The sequence below is a fragment of the Acomys minous genome (assembly GCF_964271855.1).
Source record: "Acomys minous genome assembly, chromosome: 15".
NCBI classification, from domain to species: Eukaryota; Metazoa; Chordata; class Mammalia; order Rodentia; family Muridae; genus Acomys; species Acomys minous.
Window position 1 is genome coordinate 3,622,592 of NC_140497.1, and position 21,760 is coordinate 3,644,351.

The 21,760-nt window shown below is 45.7% G+C and overlaps 1 protein-coding gene across 1 annotated transcript in view; it reads left to right on the plus strand.

Moving 5' to 3' along the window:
• The window catches only part of LOC311585348 (uncharacterized protein), a 168,893-nt gene that overhangs the window by 124,462 nt on the left and 22,671 nt on the right, over window positions 1-21,760 (plus strand). Inside the window, exons 3-4 of the mRNA XM_084760443.1 lie at window positions 12,840-12,950; window positions 13,070-13,423. Of these exons, the coding sequence (XP_084616569.1) occupies window positions 13,130-13,423 (294 nt within the window). The 5' untranslated portion in view covers window positions 12,840-12,950; window positions 13,070-13,129. The remainder of the gene's footprint in view (window positions 1-12,839; window positions 12,951-13,069; window positions 13,424-21,760) is intronic.

Here is a 21,760-nt window from a genome sequence, read left to right on the forward strand (position 1 = left end):
TTTATTTCACTTTTGCAGTAGACAGAGTGTACTTCAGAAAGCTAAAACTGGTTAAAATGCATAGAGAAAGTGGCTTTGGGGGCGTCTAACCCCAGCTGACACAGCTGCAACACAACCCTTGCAATTAAGGTTCTTTTGAGATTCTTACAGAGCCATTTCCAAGGAAGGTCAGAGGAAGAAAGGGGAGATATGGTGTCTAGTCAGGGGAGGGGTTTTAAAAAGAGTGCTCTATGGGGTGTACACATGGTAGTTGTCCAAACAGTGTCAAATATGTGCACACTGTTGCTTAGTGAGTCACTTGTCTGACTTTTGTCTATCAGGAAGATGGTTTCTGTTGTTTCAATATTTTGGACACGCGTACACTCCATGGTCTCAGTGACATTTCCCCCAGACTGGTCCTCTTCTGGTAAGCATGGATCAGGGCCAAGGCCTTCGCTGTGCCTTTGCCTTTTGTTTTTGTTCTTTTTTTAAACATGCAGGTAAACATGTTTATCTTTGTTTGTTGCCACGTGAAATGCATACACGTGCAAATGCAATCAAGCAACACAGTTATAACAGGCAGTACAATTTTCTGGCTGTTCTGTCTAGGGATTCAGACCACCCTTGCTGTGAACCTGGCCCTCCACACACATCCCTTCTCGGCAGTGCCTGAAGGGCTACTCGGAGACGTCGGTGGTGAGCACTGGGTTGGGAGTTGTCTTCCTTCTTGTGTCTTTTAAAATCGTAGAATATGTTCAGTGGTTCTTCCCAAGATCAAATATTCCACTTTGAGTCAGTGGCAAGCCAACAGGCATAGAGGAATCCAACACAGAGGCACTTCGGTCCCCAAGAACTAAACCACCAGTGGAAACTTGGAATTTGTTAAGCAGAATTCTGTGGGCATATGAATATGTGTTTCTTGCATAATATGAATCAGACATATTTACGTGCATCTAAAGGGCCAAAATCTACACAGGATTGACTTGCATTATGGGAAAACCACTCACCAGCGCGCAGAGGTTAATGAGACTCTCTGAGCCTGAAGAAGGCTGCGAGTTAAGCTTGAGATGAAAGAAAGAACTCGAGAGGTGATTTGTGAAATCAGAAGTCTTTCAGTTCAGTTCAACTCTCAGTCTGAGCCTGGCAGAACCATGTCAAGGTCCTCTGCCCCTTATACATAGTGAGAGAAGGGCTGTGGACACTCAGAGGCCCTGACTGCTTAGACAGCACACACAAAATCATTGACTTCTGCCCAGGGAGTTGGGAGAATGGGAGCTGGAAGGCAGAGATTGCAGACGTGGTCTCTCCTCCTCAGCTGTGGTCAGCTAGGTAGGGGGCTGAGGGAGGGGCCCCTGGGAGCAGCAAAGTCCACACAGGGATCAGGAGGCTATGTCCCAGCATACCTCCGACAGGAGAGGACCAGATGCCAATTTGGTCCATGATTTCCCCTGAGAGAGGACACTCTGTCACTGTGACAGAGCAAACTCTTACAAAATTACAGTGGACCCCAAACCCTGTCCAAGGCGGAAGAGGTCTCAGGATTTGAAGCAGTTTCTGGATTCTCCTGATGGGCCTGGGCCAGGCCCTGTTATCATTATTCCTGGAAAAGATGGGACACTCATATTCTTGGTCTAGGCCAGGCTTTTTTTTTTTTAATAAAAATTAATGTTTCTGGTGTCTCTAATTTCCTATGAAAAATAAACCATTCCAATTTCCTTCAGCTGGGCCAGGAAAAAGACTCCCCAAAGGCTTGAAACCCAGCCCTGCTGGTCACTAGCCATCTGGCTTTGGTCAAGTTATTGGAACTTGCAGAAGCTCATTTCTTCCATCTTGAAGATAGGATAAGTAAAGCAAGCGCTTGCCCTTGAAATAGGATGCATGCATGAACAGCGCTTACCAATGCAGGCAGAGCTGGCCCTCTCCTGCCTCATAGATGCACAGCGTCCACATCGCTTCAGGATGCTTCTGGTTGTGCCTGCATCTCTGCATTCTGCATCTTTGTCGCCCCCCCCCCCAGCCATTTCTTTTCTTTTCTTCTTCTCTTTGACCCCACCCTTCTTGGGCGGATCCATACCCCCACGCTGTGACCTTCATCTTCTCCTGCTCCCACCGTCCTCCTCAGCTTGGCCTGGGATGCTTGGTGTGTAGGGGGTCACTAGAGAGCTTGTGGTAAGAAAGAAGGGCTAGGATACCCTAGGCTCTCATCGGATGCTTTGTGGCACCCCGAAACTTGGCCCTCTGTGTCTTAGCTCTTTTGTGTGTTGGTTGAAACAATAAAATACCATTGCTGGCAGGAAAATTAGTTAAAAACAAATGCTCCTCAGATTGCAGTGGCGTTAAGTTCCACCGCACCCCCGTGTAACTTCTAATTATTGTAAACCAAATGCATTCTGAGGTCATCGAAGGCTTGCTGCTAAGTCTGATGACCTGGGTTTGATTCCCAGAACTCGTGGTAGGAGAAAGGCGTCTCCTACAAGTTTTCCTCTGAGTTCCACACATGGCTTCTTGAAGTGCTTGTCTCACTAAACTCTGAAAAAAAATTGTAATTAAAAAATCTTGCATGCATTTCATTCTAACAAATCCTATAGCTTGGCTTAACCTCCTACATACAGGCTCATAATACCCACGCTTGTTGGGTAGGTGTGGTGATATAGTTCAGGACTTCATAGCATTAACTTATGAAAATGAAAAAGTCCACTTCCTTGGGTAGTTCCTACTAAGAGTTTGCCACCTTTGGACTGGTGTAAAATGTAAAAACCTCAAGTTGAGATTTTTAGCGTGTGAGCTATCTGTCTGTATGAGATGGTTACAGTGTTCTGGGTCTGCAGGACGGACCCAGCACGTTTCAGAGCTCACTGCATGTCTAGTGCCCATTTCAGGTGCCGTCCATTAGAGCACCTCTGAGATTCCTGCCATGTTTACATCACTTAGTATCAGCAAACATTTATAGAAAGGTTGTTACAGGCCGGGCTGGGGCCGGGGGCTGAGTAAGACAGCCCCTTATCACTTTAGTGGTGACATTCTAGGGAGAGGCCACTGTCCACAGTAGGATTCTGTCCCTACATCTCCCTCCAGCCGTCTAGTGGGCGCATGGCTGGCTTTCGCGCCTCACCTCCATCCAGCCCCTTCTTGTGCTCTGCCGTCCCACGTTTGGCCTTCTGTTTGGATCTTGTGGCTGTTGGGAGTGCTCCAGAGTAGACTTGCTTTAAAACACAAAACAAAACAACCAAAAAAAAAAACCTCTTCCTGGAATATTTTCTAAGATCGCTCAATGGTCAGCTAGCTCCCACTTAGCGTCTGTGGCTTGGTCCCAGCTCTGCCTCCTCAGTGGACATTCCCTGGCCTGACCAATACACCAGAGCCTGCCTTCAGCCACTCTCACAGCCTTCTTCAGGCTCTCTGATTTTTTTCTTCCTAAGCCAAAATCAGGCCTCAGAAGGACAGGAGCTTGTCTGCCCCCTGCATGAGTCTCACCACTGACCTAGAGCAGGACCTGGCCTGGAAACCACTTGAGAGTTCTCAGTCACAGAGGGATGAATGGCTTCCCAGGAGGTAATCCTCCTGCATGAAGTCAGTGTGGTATACACACGTGGATCCGCCAGAACTTAAGGAATTATGCAAACTCAGACTGCTGGAGGGTAATACACAGAATTAGTAATTCTGTTTGTCTTGAGAAATTATTAACCCATTTTAAAGGAAGGTGTGAAATGTCACAGTTAAACTTTACAGACCGCTCAGGCATCCCCTTCCTGTCGCTGCCTTTACCTTGCTCATCAATGCCTGAGATCCACCACTAACGTGTGACGTCATCTTGAGTCTTGGAGGAAGCTGGAGCTCCTTTGAGTCCTGCCGACGCTAGCTTGACTGTGTGCTTGTGGGGAGATATGGATGAATAGGGCTTTTCAATCAAGCAGAGGAGACAGGGTTTCACAGCTCACACCACAGACTGTCTCTGCCTCCGGAACCCTCAGAGGGAGCAGTAACCTCCCTGTACAATCACGGCCTGTGAGCTATTGGGTGTAATTACAAATATCCCTACTTGAGGTCTCAAATGGGCCTGTCTGGGGGTCTTTAACCAGCTGGTCAATAGCATCTGGCAAGGTTTCAAGTCAGACTCAAGGTAGCAGCCGTGGGTGTTCAGCCCCGGGCTCAGTGGGCTCTGTGACTGCCAAGAAAGGGAGGGAGAAAGTCCTCCACCTCACCTGGCCTTTCTATAGATATCCTAACCAAGTCCACACCAAACATTCAGAGAGGTTGCCCAGTCTTTAATATCCCCAAGGCCGTGCACTCTTCAGTTTGTCTTCTGAGCACTGAAATGTCAAATCATCTAGGTGACTCCCCGGGCGTGCTGCACATATCAAATATTTGACGGATCCAACTTGAGCCTGTTTCTGTAACTAGGTTACTTATTGGTATCAATTAGAGAGTTTCATCTGTGAAATCACCTATAATTGGGCAGATTAAGGCTTGCTGGGTGCATTTCCTATGAGCTCTTTCCCAGTGTTCATGTGCAAATTTCCTGTGGATAACTCTTGAATTATCCAGAGGTCTAGTATAATAGCTGCCTGGTAACAAGCTGCCACCAACTGAACACCTAAATGTGACAATATTCAGGGTTTAAGTATGAACAATACTAGTCTCAAGTTCCCAAGAAGGTGAGAGAGACAGGAGCCTGGCTCAACATGTGATGTCAGAGGCTTGTAATGCCCTCTCAGGTTCACTGTTTGGCTCCAGTGTTGCCTTACACTGGATAGATAGTGACCATCTATCTCCACACGTGGGCGTTTTCACTTCCTCGTCTGCTGTGAGGCACAAACCTTGTGGCCCTCTTTTCAGTTGCTATCCTGATGAGATTTGAGACCAGAACTGCCCATGACAATCTTTTGATTGACCTGAGGCCAGCAGAGTCAGAGACCTTACTGCCATCTGTAAGCTGTCCTCCTCTGCTGCGTGACACGTGTACGGAACAGGAGTGGCATCTCACCATGTTTGCAGTCTTGCCCGTGCTCAAAAGGAGCAGATTCTGCAGTGTGCATGCACAGGAAAACAGGAATCTGGATCCATCTGCAGAACAAAGAGGCATCTATGCTCTGCTCCAAGCAGGCAGATTTATTAGACTCATCCGAGAAGGGACGTTGTGGACTTGAACTGATGATAAACTTTGGATGGCTCTAAGCATCTTCCAACAGGGTCATGCTCCATGCAAATCATTACATCGAAAGCCCTGACACCCGCCTTTGTCTCCTGCTATACCAGCCATCATGTTTTGTGCCTCACCATCCAATCTTCCTCCAAGAACAGATAAGGGGGAGGTTGCTATGGCATTCCCTGCACAATTATATGTAAAATGTAAACCCGAATGAATTTCCTGAGGCAGAGCAGAGGGAGACACACACACATAGAAGGAAATAGTTTAAATATTAATATTCAGCAAAGCATGGGAAATGCCTGATGAAGACAGAGGCCGGCCTGGTAATTGGAGATAAACCTAAACTGCCTTGTGAGATCAGAACCAACGGCTTAATTTTAGCCTTATGCAAAGCATGTGACCCAGGGGTTGTAAACATCTGTCATCTACCAAAACTGTAGAGGTATTTAAATCTATCAAAGGCATGGCTGCCTAGTGACCTCATTTGTAGCTTAAGAATATTTACCTTCTAAGAATATGTCCAGGGAAATATTGCACCAGGAGACTGTGGGCGAATGCTAGGTGCTAACCTAGCAGATATAGAGAAAGGCTCCTTTATATAAGCACATTGATGTGGTCCAGTCCGGGACTTTATGGAGGGGAAGCAGAAGAGGCATTTAGAAAGCAAAGTGGGCTGTCCTGGGTCCACCCAGCTCCCCTCCTACTTGCCTTGTTCATTTCCCAGCAACACTGTTAAGATCTGTTACCTGCATTGGTTACATTGCTGCAAAGCCCTGATGCTGCTCGTGCACTTACAAAGCCGTGGAGAACTGACTTTATTAATTAGAGTGCTCGTCCACTGGAACAGCTTGCTTCCACTCATAATTCATTGACATCCTTGCTCAGTAAACATTGGGGGCATTCGCTCATCCCAAGGAATTATCGAAAAGAAGCTATATCCATCACAAGGATTCATAAACTGGGAGACTGGAGCATAAAAATTTTCTAATTGAAAGAAGACTACTTTAAATAGCAAATGGCTCCATTCTCATTCAAAGCACTGAGTGCTTACCCACACCGGAAGGCCAACGCTGGCCAAGACCAAGCAACCAAGGGAAAACAGCAAGCAGCTCGCAGTGTGCAAGCAGCACCATGGGAGGCTGAGAAAGTGCTCTTTGCCCCCTTGGCAATGGACAGAGGTTCAAGGCCACAGGGTTGGTGAAAACAATCCTATGACGCTGGCCTCCTTCCCTGCATTATGGTGGGTTCCGTGGCAGCGTGGCGTGCTTGGAGGCACAGCAGCCACGCTGTGCTGCTTTTGATAGTCAGTGGAAGCCCAGCAAGGAACTCTCGTGTTCAAGTATGAGAGATCAGAGGTCTCAGCTGGACGCTTCTGTCTCACTGCCAGCTCTTAGGCCCTCCAGGGAAACCTTAGCCACAGTGTGTGCCTCTCCCTCCCGGCTCTCGAATTTTGAAGGGACAGTCATGAGGATTTCCTTTCCAGCTTCTGAAGTGACTAAATCATGCACAGCAGTAAGCAGATTGTCCTCCGTGGCTCTGGTGACAGTGGGTCTCTCAGGCAAAGCCCTTGACGACTTGATGTTCTCAAACCCAGTTCTCCACTGTGGAAAATGGTTTCCCTCTTTTCCATAACCCCCAAACTATTACTGATCTCCGTGTTGGGCTACACACATGCATCTGTGTCCCAAAGAGACGCTAGCATCGCTTAGAACCTCTTAGCATTTCACTCATGTGTGATACCCTTTGGTGTCTTCACTCATTCACTGGATACCACATACCAAACCCTGATATTTGAATGACTCACTGAGTCTACTTATTACTCAGCATTATCCTAGACGCCAATGGTGACAGGCGAGTGAAACAAGGAACCATCCATCCCACTTTCTTAGAATACGATGTGAGCCAGGTGCCATAGTTTCACACTTGTAAGCTTAGCACTTGAGTCTCTGAAATAGGATAATAATAAGGAGGCTAGCTTGGGCTATAAAGCAAGAGGCTGTCTCAAAAACCAAACCAAACCAACCAATAAAACAAATGACTAAACAGAAAATAATGTCTCCATTCCGAGTGCTACCATCACTCTCTAGCCTAGCTGCCTTACACGGCATTGGTTGTCTGTCTGATTTCCTCATGTCGAACAGCAAAGCAACTGCTGTTGGCCAGCTGCCTCGAATAATTAATGAAAAATACTCTTTTGGCGCTTGGAGTCTGAGTGTGTATGGTCTCTGTGTGTGTGTGTGTGTGTGTGTGTGTGTGTGTGTAGATTCAATCTTCAGTATCAAGTGGCTTTATGTATTTTGTTTCTTAAAAAGCTGTACAATTGAAAACATCACTTCCTGGAAAATGTTCAGCTCTTTCCCTCTTCAGTGAACCGTCACCTGCAATTGTTGACTATTGACTGTGTAGTACTGGATGGGACAGGAGTGCTGCGCATCTGAATGACACAATAGCAAGTCTCTGTTGCAAACATGAAGCCTCGCACCACGACTCCGCCCTACGAGTGGGTCAACATCCTCAGGAGGCTCTTCCTGTGGAAATTGAAGTGCAAACCTGCCTGAAAACCCACCAGCTATCAGAAATTCAGAGGTCTTCTTTTAGAGCAAGTGGCAATATTGCCAACTCTTTCCAGAAAAACATGTTTCTGAGATGAAAGGGCTGTTTGTGTGCAAAATATGGCTTGCCTTTTTATAATGAGTCACTGCAAGGTGTCAAGCGTATGACTCAAAAAAAAAAAAAAGAAAGCAATCTCAAGGCATTGTTGTGATTTCTTTAGCTTATATGCATTTATTCTGAGGGAAACTTACAATCACATAAATCTTATTTTGTTGTTAAATCCCTGGTAGTGGCGTGCTCTATTTTGAAAAAGAAGTAATAAGAAATAAATGACTGTGTAATTCAAAAGCTGACATTGAGTTCAAGGGAGAATCCCAGTGTTTCTCTCTTGAAACTATCCCCTGACAAGAATTGCTTTTAAAGTCTTCAGGGAAGAAGCAGCCAGTTTCCCAAAAAGCCTTTTTCTTTTCTTTTACTGTTCTTCTGTTTCCCAAATACTTACTCCACTCAGCTGCTCCCTCGTCCACTATTTACTCATCAAACATTCATTAAGCACCTACTGAATCCCATGCCTTGGGCTGGGTACTGGGGATACTACAATAAATTGAAGAGGAAAATCACACAGTAATTGAACCAATATCGGGGACAGAGGATAGAACACTGTTTCTGTGTCTCTCTTGTCCTCACCGCTATATAATCGTTGTTCACGTACTTCTATGTTTTATATGCGTGCCCACAGTACAGGGGATAATCACAGCTGCTGCCGAAAGTAGTCATAAACCTGAAGGTTGGCCAGCAAGGGGAAGGGATTACATTTAGCTTTAACACAGGGCATGTTGGGAGCCAGGCTCACAACTCTGAGCCGGGCAGAGGGTGAAGGTAACAGCTCTTCATGTGGTGGGATACATACTGGGGCTTTGTCTAAAAAAAAAAAAAAAAAAAAAAAAAAAGGAAGGAGGAAGAGGATGGAGAAGGAAGGCTTTCATGCTTCCATTGGGGAGCTGCATGCAATAAAAGGCTGACAATGGGATCTTTCTGTGAGGGTCTTTAAGTTGAGGCTTCAGACCAAGACATGGACTCGGGCTGGAACGCACACTATCAGTTTTCACACCTTGGGCCTAGCCCCCCCACAACTGTGTGTCAATAACATGTGTGCATTCTATATGTGATATGAAATCTGCATGTCCACACACACCAGTCGTGTGTGCTGCATGAAATACCTTATTCATTCTGCCCTTTGGAGGAATCAGAATAATGCCCAGGGTACTTCATGTACAGCTTCTAATAAAGTTTATTTTTTTATATTTTATTAATTTATTCATATTACATCTCAATTGTTATCTCATCCCTTGTATCCTCCCATTCCTCCCTCCCTCCCATTTCCCCCTTACTCCCCTCCCCTATGACTGTGACTGAGGGGGACCTCCTCCCCCTGTATATGCTCACAGGGTATCAAGTCTCTTCTTGGTAGCCTGCTACTAATAAAGTTTATTAGTAACATAAAGGCATCATTTCAAGGACTATTAGCATTTGCTCTCTATTCCCTTGAGTGAGCAGCAAGCTAGAGACTTAACTCACAGAAGCACAGGCCTCAAGAGGCTGACCATGGCATACCGCCCTGATGCCCTCTGTGGTCTTCAGGGTCCGGTGGAAAGAACAAGACTGCGATTTCACTTTACCTGACAAATTAAACTCACCGGAACAGGGTTTCCTAGCCTGGGCTGGTTTTCAAGGTTACCATAACCGAGTAACTTTCAGGTCGTTTAAACCAATGAAGTGCCAGGGAGACAAGCTCTCACCGCAAACAGCAAAACAGCACAAAACAGCCACACTTTAATTACATTTTTAAGACCACATATTTTAGATTTGTTGGGTTTAGGAAAGAGTGGCTAATGACATGAAAAATTGAAAATATATTTTCAGTTCTACAGTGATGAAGTGACATTGCATTTTCCCCCCATGCTCATCTGTTAGCTGATTTCCCAGCCAGTCCCAGCATCAACCAACTTTATTAAATATTTATTTTCTGCCAAGGAAAAACAACTTGAAAGTGAGATATACTAATATTCGAGAGCATGGATGGATATCAGGAGGAGCAACATTCGAGTGTCTAGTTTGCCATTTTTCATTCCACTGAGGAACAGCATTTCTAGATTTTCCCACACATCTTTCCTCAAAGATACAGTTTCTATTAGAAAATTAAAAATGCATTTTTATTTATTAGAGCTAAGTGTTCTGGTATTCACACACCTTTGGGTCACAGAAGGACATAAGCATCAAATTTAACAATATGCCTTTATTTAACAAATGAAGAGAGGATGGATGTGATCCTGGTTAACAGAAAATACTAAAATCATGTAATTTAGCTGCAGTGGGCGAATAAGTTTTAGGAAAGAATAGTGTCCAGTATCTTAGGCTCGATGAAGGTTTTATTTGTCTAAAATTATCGTCACCAGCCTTGACTTTCAGAAAGTCAGAGAACTGAAAGAGGTTATTCTGTGCTATTCTTAGTGGCTTTCAAACCAAAAGATTAATATATTTAATTAACAAATAACCCGGTGTGCTGCCCTATCTAACGTAAAACCCACTAATTGGTACTATTAATAGAATCACGCACCTTCAGTGGGTTTTCTGCCTTGAGTTGATGCTTATCACCTCTTTGTGCTTGGGAGCATTTACAAGCTTGTGAAAATTTGCTTTTCACTGGAAGGGATCTTGCACATGGCGAGGGGTTTCAGACTTGCGCGTTAGTCTCTGGGCATCATTTTAATGTGAGAATCCCTGCGTGGACTTGTGGGCATTGCATCTGGAATGTGTGTGATCTTCCCTCATATGCGATTCTAACAACTTAGAGACACGTGTTAGAAATTAGGTTAATTTAACAATATGTTGGGGGGAGGGACTCAAAAAATTTTCCCAATAGCCACAGCTATGAATTAGTCCAGAAGGGACAAGTAAGGATTCTTACATTTCTGGACCTCTTGCTCTACTCACCCCAGCTTCCCCTCCGTGAGCTAAAAGCCTGTGGTGCTGCTGAGAACCCTGGGCAGTCCTTGGTGAGGATGGAGTCTCTGTATTGGGTGTGCACTGCTTTAGGAAATGTGGGAGAGGAAACCAACAATATTCTTTTTTTTTTATTAATTTGTTCATATTACATCTTGATTGTTAGCCCTTCCCCTGTTTCCTCCCATTCTTCCCTCCCTTCCACTTCCCCCCTTCTCCCCTCCCCTATGTCTGTGATTGAGGGAGACCTTCTCCCCCTATATATGCTCTAAGAATATCGAGTCTCTTCTTGGTAACTTGCTATCCTTCCTCTGAGTGCCGCCAGGCCTCCCCATCCAGGGGATGTGGTCAGAAAAGGGGCACCAGAGTTCATGTGAGAGTCAGATCTCACTCTCCACTCAATGGTGGAGAATATCATGCTCGTGGGCTAGGTCTTGGTAGGGGTTCGAAGTTTACTGCCTATTTCTCCTTGGCTGGTGCCTTAGTTTGAGGAGGACCCCAGGACCCAGATCTGCCTGTCATAAAGTTCTTCTTGTAGGTTTCCAGGACCCTGTGGGTCCTACTATTTCCCCATTCTTCCATGCTACTCTCGCCTAAAGTCTCAATAGGATGTCCTCTCCTCTGACCCACTTTCTTGGTAAGTAAAGTTTTTCATGGGACGTATCCCTTGGACTAGTGTTTTGATATAAGTGAGTATATACCATTTGTCTCTTTTTGCTTCTGGGTGAACTCACTCATTATGATAATTTCTAGGTCAAATTCTACACAATCCCTATCAAAATACCTACAAAATATTTTGAAGATATTGAAAGATCAATTCTCAAATTCATATGGAGAAATAAAAACCCAGAATAGCAAAAACAATCCTATACAATAAAAGATCCTCCGGAGGAATCTCCATACCTGATCTCAAGCTGTACTACAGAGCAACAGTAATTAAAACAGCATGGTACTGGCACAGCAATAGGCTGGTGGATCAATGGAATCGAATTGAAGACCCAGAGATGAATCCACACACATTTGCTCACTTGATTTTGACAAAGAAGCCAAATCTATTCAATGGAAAAATGATAGCATCTTCAACAAATGGTGCTGGTCTAACTGGATGTCTACATGTAGAAAAATGCAATTAGACCCTTATTTGTCACCATGCACAAAATTCAAGTCCAAGTGGATTAAAGACCTCAACTTAAAACCTGAGACATTAATTCAGTTAGAGGAAAAAGTAGGGAAGAGCCTGGGACACATAGGCACAGGAAACAACTTCCTGAACAGTACACCAACAGCCCAGGCCTTAATGTCAACAATTAATAAATGGGACCTCATGAGACTGAGAAGCTTCTGTAAGGCAGGAGACACTGTCAAGAAAACAAAGCGACAGCCTACAGACTGGGCCAACAATATTCTAACTGGGAAAATGGTTGAGAGCCCTTGATTCAGAGATCTGTGTGAAGAGGCCCTGAGGCTGCCACGTCTGGCCCCAACATCTCAATGTTTGTACCATGCCCATCCCTGGATTCAAAGTGGGCAAAGCCAGCCACTCAGAAGTATTGAACGTCATTAAAATGCACATGATTCTTGGATGTGTAGTGAACAGTAGAGACTCCTTGTGGATTTTTAACACATAAAAATTTTTAATCAAATTATTTAATTCTATGAGAAACAGAGGTGAGATTAGGTGTTCTGCATTTGGGAGGCCATGCACAGCCCAGTGCCCCACAAGCCTCTGTCTGTGTTCAAAGAACAAGTAGCCCACATTGCCTGGTGCTTGGTACGGCACGGCTCTGGACCCCACAGAGAGCAGGTGCGCGCGCGCGCGCGCACACACACACACACACACACACACACACAGTGTGATGGAGAAGGACACTCAACACTCTTCTCACTCACACAGGCACTTCATCCCACAGACACGTGTACTCACACACCCTCATATATGTAAATCAGTCAACCAATAAAGTATTTTTAAAAATGCAGTTCAGGAAATAGGTAATGTACAACATGCATTCAGCCTTCAAATGAGAGAAATAATATACTTACCACATTTAAATAACTCAATTTGAGGACTGGGGGATTTGATAAGTTTGTGACTTGGGGAAATTAAGTATTTATTACTCTTGAAATTTTGCTTTGATTCCTGTTCTTGGGGTTCCAGATCTCACGGAGGGGATTGCAGAGAGAAGTGACCAGCATTTTGATCTTGAGAAAGCACGCTTCTCCCTTAGAAGAACTTGGGAGTCCTGACTTCCTCCTCGGGCTCCTATCGGTCAGTGCTCAAGCCCTTTCAACACTTATGTCTACGTAGATTGGTAAACACCAAGCTTGCAGGCAGGAAACCTGGACACCTATCCTTTCCTCGTGCTTCTCCCTCCAAACTCTTTCCAGGTAGGTGCGGCTGGTGGACAGCCATGTGCTGGCCTCTCCTCCCTGCCTGTGCCCTGAATCATGGTCACCGACACCAGCACCTGGGCTATGTACTTCTGCAAAGCCGATACCTGCAGAGATTTCTCCATGCTCGGAAGCGTGGTTTGTCTCTTTCCTGTCCTGACAACCAGTCTCCTATGTACCCTCGCCATGGAGGCTGTACAGGATGAAGAGGCTGCTCTTGGCATTCCGTCCTTCAGGCACGCTTCTGGAAGGATCCATGTTGGCACAGCCACTGGAAGTCATGGCTGCTTTCCTCCTTACGAAAGACAGCTGAGATGCAGCCGAGGGAGCCTGTTTCTACAGACCTACCAGGTTTGTGCTGTACTAACACTTCAGTGGGGTAACTGGGATTACAAGAGTGCAGGAAGCCACTGTTTACATTCTGGGCAATACAGTGTTGAAATTACTGGTGTTATCGCCGTGTGAGGCAGTGACACACCGGATGAAGGCAGCTCTCTACTCAGAGGCCTGGAACCAGAATGGAGGCTGCAGATGACTGGACAGTTTGTAAGTGGGTAGTGCATCTGAGCCTGCCTTAGGAAAAGCTCTGAAGCTGTGTCTGGCCTCTGTGGTGGCTCCCTGTGGGTTAGCCACATACACCGTGTGCAAAGGGGCTTCAAGAGTCACATTTCCCATCTCATTCAAGCAAGATGAGAAACCTAAGACTGAAGGGCTAAAGTGTGTCTATGCTGAGCTTCCACACCCAGAGCGCATCGGTCTGGGAAGGAAGACAAAGGACTGCGGATTCAATTCTCAGCCTTGGGGAGAACTGGTGTTGTCTTGTCCTCCTCACTGTGACTAATAAAACCTCTGTCCTTCAGGGAATCGAGTTACATCTGAGCATCTGAAAGCCTACTACCTATGGTTTGGAAATGGAAAACTTGCAAACGCCTGAAGCTAAAGCTTGGACCTGATTCTTTTGAATATTTACAAGAATAAAGATTTTTACGCTTAATAAATTGCTAAAAAATATTTAATTCTGGTCCCACCCATTGCTGTAATTGGTGAGGGGTGGTACCCAGTGAGGGTGCCAGGGACAAGGTTTTGAAGCATTGTGCGACGTAGAGGCAGAGTGTTTGCTGAGAGGCTCTGAAAGCTGAGGGGAGGGGCTGGAATCGGGGACATAAACACGGTTTCTGAGCCAGGACGCTATTGGGATGTGGGGCCAGGAAATGTTTTGAAGTGGGGTTACTGCTCCAGATGTCAGGGATATTTAACTGCCTCCTGGCTTCTGCACATGAAAGAAGCATCCACCCTCTCCCCTCACCCCTGCTCCAAAGTTATTGAAATCAGAAATGTCTCCTGATAGTGCCAAGTATCCCTTTGGAGAGAAAATAATCCCAGTTGGGAACCACTGATCTAATGACAGCTGTGGCGAGAAGCCCCCGGGGAAGCATTAGAAAAGGAAAGGTAAGGTGGAAATTTTCAGGAGAATTAGCCTGTCACCTGCGGCAGGATGGAATTATTTATTTGCACTCTATGAACTCACCATATGATCAGAGAGGATTTTAAATGGATGCTTTGAAGGAAAGGTACTATGCGGGTAGCTCCTTTATACTTTTTGTTGTATTTATTGAAAAAACAGTTGAGAAGTCAATTAAGTGGCAGACACCAGCAACAACGCTTCATGGAGTCCTTACAGATGTAGCTAGTGTCCCATCTGCCTGGGAAACCTTGACATGAGCAACCCAATGGCACAGTGTTCTCAAGAGTAGGCAGGAGCCCACTTTCCTGATGAATTTCTCAATTCGGGTTGCTGGGTGGTACGTTCATATCTACAGATTCTATGGACTTAGGACCAGGTCAGTAGGCAGTGCTCTCTCAGGAACCACTGTGAGAATAGTGGCTATAGAGGAAACTCTGAAGAGGGTCAGTAGGCTCATGGGGCTTGACAGCTGTGTGAGGATGTGTAGTGAGGGGTTAGGGGGGCCTCGGGTCAAGGGATGATGATTTCAGATTCAGCCCTAGAGGTGAGAGCTAGTTTGCCACATTAAAAGTTAAGACTTTTTCCCAGGCCAGAGGGATACTCAGACAGCAAGGGCACTTGCTGCACACACCTGGGGTTCTGAGTGGTGGTGCCACCACCTGTGTTGGAGACATTGAAGATTAAGAGTGGTGCTGGCATTTATGGACAGCCAACCTAGCTGAAACATAGCGATGGGAGAGAGAGAGCAACGGAGCAGGACACACACATAGCATCCTCACCTGACTTCTGTGCATGGATGGACACGTGTGTACATCCTACACACACACACACACACACACACACACACACACACACACACACAAACACTTTTTTCATATGTGTAATAGAGAGGTAATATCATTATGCTGATGTTGCATAATATAATGTAATATAAATGTTTGGCTTGATGAATACAAAGTGCTGTGCATATCTGAAGACAGAAACTAAGAAGAAACCTTTATTATGAAACTGACCATCTTCATCTTAAGGGACATAGAGCAATCATACATATTTTCAGGGTATGATGTAAGGTCCGATACATATATATATATCGTGAGTAATGAGTAAATCAAGCTACTTACCACACAACCACCTCCTGCGTTTCTTTGTGTGCGTGTGCCATGAGAATATTTCACATCTACCTTCTTATCAGTTTTCAAATATACGTCATGTGATCATTGAGCAGAGTTGTGACGTCACACACAGTCTCCAGAATGTGTATCTTCTTGTTCTGGGGTCATCTGGGGTCAGAGCATAGCCTATAACAGCTGTAACAAGCCCAGCCACTCACTCTCCATAAGCGAATCAAACATGTAGCAGTGAAAAGTATCTGAAGGAGACTTATTCAGTGTGTCCACAGCGGAAAGAAGAACAAAGAGGCCCAGTGAACCCCCGAGTTCATCTTCAGGGTCCTGAAATGAGATGTTTAAATAGAGGACCGGAGGTATGCATAGCTAAAGGGGTCCTGGTCAAGGTGTGGTCCCTCGCACTCGCATCCTCATTGTTTGTTCTGGTCTGCCCTGCAAGGTGGGCTGACAAGTGGCCAGACCTGTATGAAACCTCTTGTCTTCCTGGGAGGCAAGCCCTCGTCTAGCTGTCACTACTCTTCGGTCTTTTATAGTTTCTGGGGCTCACTGTTTCAGTAGTCTGATCGATGGCGGTTGGGGGTGGGGGGTGGGGTGGGAGTGGTTGGGAGACCCCAGGTGTCTCTTCGTAACATCTTCACTGCTGACAGGTTGATTATTTTTGACTAACGTCTGCCCATCACACGTCCCTTCCACTTCCATATCCAAAACTACCATTCTCCTCTATGTCTGCGAGCCTAACTTATGGAATTCTACACACATGTGATACAAGGCGGTATCTGTTGTCCTTTGTCTGGATTGTTTCTTTTGGCCTCATGTTCCCACATTGGCCCACATTATTGCAAACTACAAGGATCTCTCCTTTACTTAAGGGGGAATAGTTTCTCTTTTGTCACATTATATCCTAACATGCTAGTTTGTTAATTGTTTGAGAGTTTCCTATGTGTACACAATGTATATTGTTTGTTTGTTTGTTTTTCAAGACAGGTTCTCTCTGTGTTAGCCTTGGCTGTTCTGGACTCAATTTGCAGACCAGGCTGGCCTTGAACTCATAGCAATCCGCCTGCCTCTGCTTCCCAGTGCTGGGATTAAAGGCATGCGCCACTACACCTGGCGACGTATCTTGATCAGATTCCTGAGTGTAGTTGTCCCGCTATATCCAGAATACACTGGTAGCTCTGGTCTCCCCTGATCTCCAGCTCATTACCTGTCCACTCCTCTTCCTCACGTACAGTACATGTGTCCCACTTGTGACTGCGTAGTCCCCTGCCCTCTGCACTCTAAACAGGTGGGCGTTACTGCTTTGGCCACTGTACATTGCCCCAAGAATCTTCTCTGATGAGCAGGCATCAATTAGGCCACATCACATTCTGTCACTTTGATTTTTTTTCTAACTAACCTAGAATCAGGCTGGATTAACTATTTTATTCGCAACCCCCAATTTAATACCTGGCCTAATGAGGGTGTCATCCCACCTGGACAGCACTAGGCATTCTTCAAAACCTTTTATTTTCTAGCATCCATGCCCAATACCTTATAATCAGCTTACAGTACTGCCATTGCTGGACAGCCATGGCTCCCGAAGAGCACATGGATGCCTCTTCCTAGCTCTCTCATCTGCTGTAACTGTGGGATTCTTACCTTTTCTGTTGTATAATATCAGGCAATGCCCCAGACCCCAGGAACACCCAGCAATATGCAATCTTTATTACTGACTTTGGTGATAGTTTCATCCAATAATCTCTTTATGATAGATGGCAAGTGATCCAATGAGTCATAATTATGTAACCAAAACCATACAGCTGTATATCCTATCTAGAGTTAGGATATAACTCTGGTATTGTGAGGTTCAACTTTGTTATGTTTGGTGAGATTCTGTATGGTTTGATAACACTATTTGTGGCAGTTAATGCCAAAAAAATAAATAAATAAAATTCAATGAATTTGATCCCCTCCACAAAATCCTAATAAGGGCTGCATCTACCCTAAAAGTTGTTTAAAACGGATCCATATTTCTCACCCTGTAGCAGGGCACCTCTCTGCATGTCCAGGTAGGTGCCCCTGACTCTGGGAGAGGACAGATATAATCCTCTATCTCTGGCATGTCTTTCTGGGAGACCCTTTAATGCTGGTAAAACTTGGTACCCTGTTCCTACCTCAGATACACGCACTCTCCAGGGACCTGATGCTTGTTAGAGTTAGTTCCTCAATACTCCTTTAAATATTCCTTCCAGACGCTCCCAGGTCTCCCTAAGGTCTGGCTCTGGGTATGTTGCTTGGAAACTTGTTCTTTCACGGAACAGTACTAAGAAACATTTGCAAGCCATGGTGCTGTCGAGCAGGCAGCCCATGGTCCTCTTAGGGAAGCCATGGTGCTGTGGAGCAGGCAGCCCGTGGTCCTCTTAGGGAAGCCATGTTGCCTTTGAGCAGGCAGCCCGTGGTCCTCTTAGGGAAGCCATGTTGCCTTCGAGCTGGCAGCCCGGGGTCCTCTTAGGGAAGCCATGTTGCCTTCGAGCAGGCAGCCCATGGTCCTCTTAGGGAAGCCATGTTGCTGTTGAGCAGGCAGCCCGTGGTCCTCCTAGGGACCTGTTTCTCACATGGTCAGAGAGCCCTGAAGGATCCTGGGGTGCTCTTCCCCACTGACACTCCACTCCTACTCCTGAGCAGGAGTCCTAACCCTGTCCTCAGACTCATTGTATTTATTAATTCAAAGGGGAAGTACTCCTAATAAATCTATTCTGGTGATTTTTTTTTAGCGAGAATATTAAAATCCCACATTTTGAAAATTGGGATGGTTGCGTCTCATCACACCCTGTGCCTTTGTAGTCAACAATCGAAACATCCCCCCCCCCCTCGCCCCGCGCATCTTTGATTATATTGTTCTCCCAAGCGTCCTGAAACTCCTTAAAATGCACTTATTTTAGACAAATCCCACAGAAGCACTTTATCGGGTGCATTGTAAAACAGTGTGAAAAAGGCGGTGAGAGAACAGAGCTCAGCGCTTCATTAAGCACACTGAAGGGCACGGCCTCCGGCGGTCGGGTTATCACAACGAAAACTGCAGCCTCAGGAACCCACTGCGCCTAAAGACCCCTCCGTGCCTGTGTGAGGGCGATAAAAAAGAACAAACGCCGTGGCCCAGCCTGAGAGGAGGCCTTGACCCTACCGGGTTTGCCTAGAAGAACTGAGAAAAGGGAACCAGAAGGGGACGTTGACGCCTGTGTTGCTGCACCTTGAGCAGTGGCACCGGGTCAGATGTTGATCTGTGATCTTTGCAGAATGAACCCAGCCGTTTCCCACCGCCATGCGGACACCAGGCAGCTCCCAGGAAGGATGTATATAGCCTTTGACGGTGCTGCTCTTAATAAAATAAACAGCAAGGTGACCAAATGGCAGAATAATATCTAGCGGTAATAAATCCTTCTCAATAAATTCATTCTGACAAATGTTATAAGAAATCTACTGTGCCAAGCACCACAGTAAAGAAAAATCAAGGGGGGAAAATTACCATTCACCTTTACAGGGAGACAGTTAACTAGCTCTTTGCTAAGTTAGCATAAATCACAAAATCGTTTGATCTCTCCCCCAAGAAGATAGAAAGTGAATTAAAAATATGTGCAGAGAGCCAGAAGTCCCAGGCAGAAAGACTGTGAATTATTAGAGTCACGTGTCAATAAATAGCAATACCCAGCAACCATCTGAGAGATTGCTATGCGGCTCGCTTTCCGAGATTCGCTAGCAAACAAACCGATGCCAGGAAAGTGGTTTAGATATATAATAAAAATATAATAAGTAATGATTTTCCTGCTGTTTATCATCAATTTGACAGCTGAAAAGTTAAATCTTTTCTGACTTCGTTTACATATTGATCAGAGTAGGGCTGGCGAGCTGCATTGCTGGAATTGTATGCAGGAGCCAGCTCAGTCCTCGGCCCTGTTTGTCTTAGTGACACCTGCTCTCAGGAGCTGAATACAGATTTTGAGGCTCCTACTCTTTGGAAAGAAAGCGATGGTTGAATCTACAACAATAAAATCTAATTGATTTTCCTGATGGGAAAGGGGTTACAATATAGGTGATATTTTGATTGAAATCTAAGGAAATAAAAGTATTACTTGTTTGTTTGCCACCTTAAAAAAAAAAAAACAAATTCCATTGTAAAAGCATCCTATGAATGTGAGCCACAGCACACCCTCCCAAATGCACCCAGTCCCCTTATTTCTAAAGCCCTCGTCCCTCCAGATTGTCCCCTCTTCAGCTGCTCTGTGGAGCTGAGAGCAAATTGAACTGAAATGGAAATCTTACTAGGCATAATTTTCTCCACCTTCACAAAGGAGAATTCTCGGGCAGAATCTGATGAACGGATCTCACGGCTCCTGCAGCGGCCAGATAAGCTTAGAACTGATTCCCTCACAGCCAGAAGGGGCAGGGCTGGGGGGAGACCAAGCCTCAGCCCGGATCAGAACACGCATCCCCTGCTAGCGTGCACTTCTGCATGCTTCAAGGCAAAAATCCAATTCATGTAAACGTCCGTCCCTGTGAAGGTCTGACAGTAACCTTGCAGCCTCGTGGTCGTCAGCCCCATGTCTGGCATTGGTCCTTTACATGCCTTCACCAACCGGAGCCCCTTTGGGATGTTCAAGTGAGCGAGAACACTGCCACGTTGCTCCTGAAGCCTATGTGTGTGTACACCACTCAAGCTGGCCTTCTAGCGTTTTAAATTAGCACGTCCTTGACCCTGGCTGCTCAGACCTACACAGGACTTAGCCTCATCTGGCCCACATCGGCTTCCCTAGGGATCTACCACGTTGGTCACTTTGTGCACACCTGCCATTCTGTGTAGATGAGTAGGTAACGGCACTCACGATGCTCACAGCCCGAGCACAGTGAGACTACTGACCAGTTCTGTGCTTGACTCGGGACTGGAGAAGAAGAAGTTCCTGTTATTGACCTGTGTTGGTGGAATAGGCTGCCATTTTGAAACTTCATTTGCCTTGCAGCTGTGTGGATCTCCAAGGAAAGGCTGTTATCTGATCTCTTCCCTTTCCCGTGTGTGTTGTTACTGAAACCATCAACCTCGGTGCCTTTAATTCGGTTTACTGTACTCAGTGACAAGAGTCAATCAATCACTCCACACATGATTTATGTCTGACTCCAACAACAACAAAAAAACCAACCCTGATCTTGAAATAAGATAGGGAATACACACAGGGTTTTGCTCACGGACTTTTACTCCCACCCCACCCCCAATTGGGCTCAGTATCTGATTATCTTCCGTCTTACCCCGAGTTATTTAAATCTCAGGATATACTGGTAATCTTCCAGTTTTACTACGATGCATATCATTTTTATATTTCATTAACAGATGGCAGTAAAATGGACACACATGTGCACACATACGTACACACACACACACACACACTGTGTAGCCAGGCCGAGAGTGTGTAAGATGTTTGAGTGCTCTGTGTTAGCTGAATACAGTATGACCTTTGACAAAAGCCACCTTACATGCATGTGTCTGCAGCACTCGGACCTGCTACAGCACCGTCCTCACCGCAAAAACACGCTTCATGCCTTGTGTGTTCCTCATCGCTGAAACGATCCCGGAGCGTGTCCCCCTCACTAGGCATCCAGGCTTGCACCTTATTAATGACATTTATGGCATGGAAGAGTGACTGCACTAATTGCTCTGTATGGGTTGTGATAAGGTGATAAACCATCATCCCCCGAGGTTGTGCGTACGCAGATTCCTGCCACTTCACGTTATGTGCAGATAGATGTAAGAACACTCAGAGATGGGTTGCCAGGACTCACACAGCTGATGCTGTGATACCATCATCAAAACGGCACCCGCTATTTGAAACCCATAAAGACGACAAATCCTCCCTGCGTCCTCTCAGGGGCTGTCTCTGAGGAGCACACACTTGTCTATCTTTCCCTACCTCCCCATCACTATAACACATGCTGTTTACACAATACCTTTATTCAGGTAGAACTCATTTCATGCAGTTCAACTGCTCTGCTGCCTTGATCTCTCAGGAGTTTGCCATCGCTTCTCAAGCTCCTGTTTAGCTCCTAAGAAACATTTCCTTCTCCCAGAAC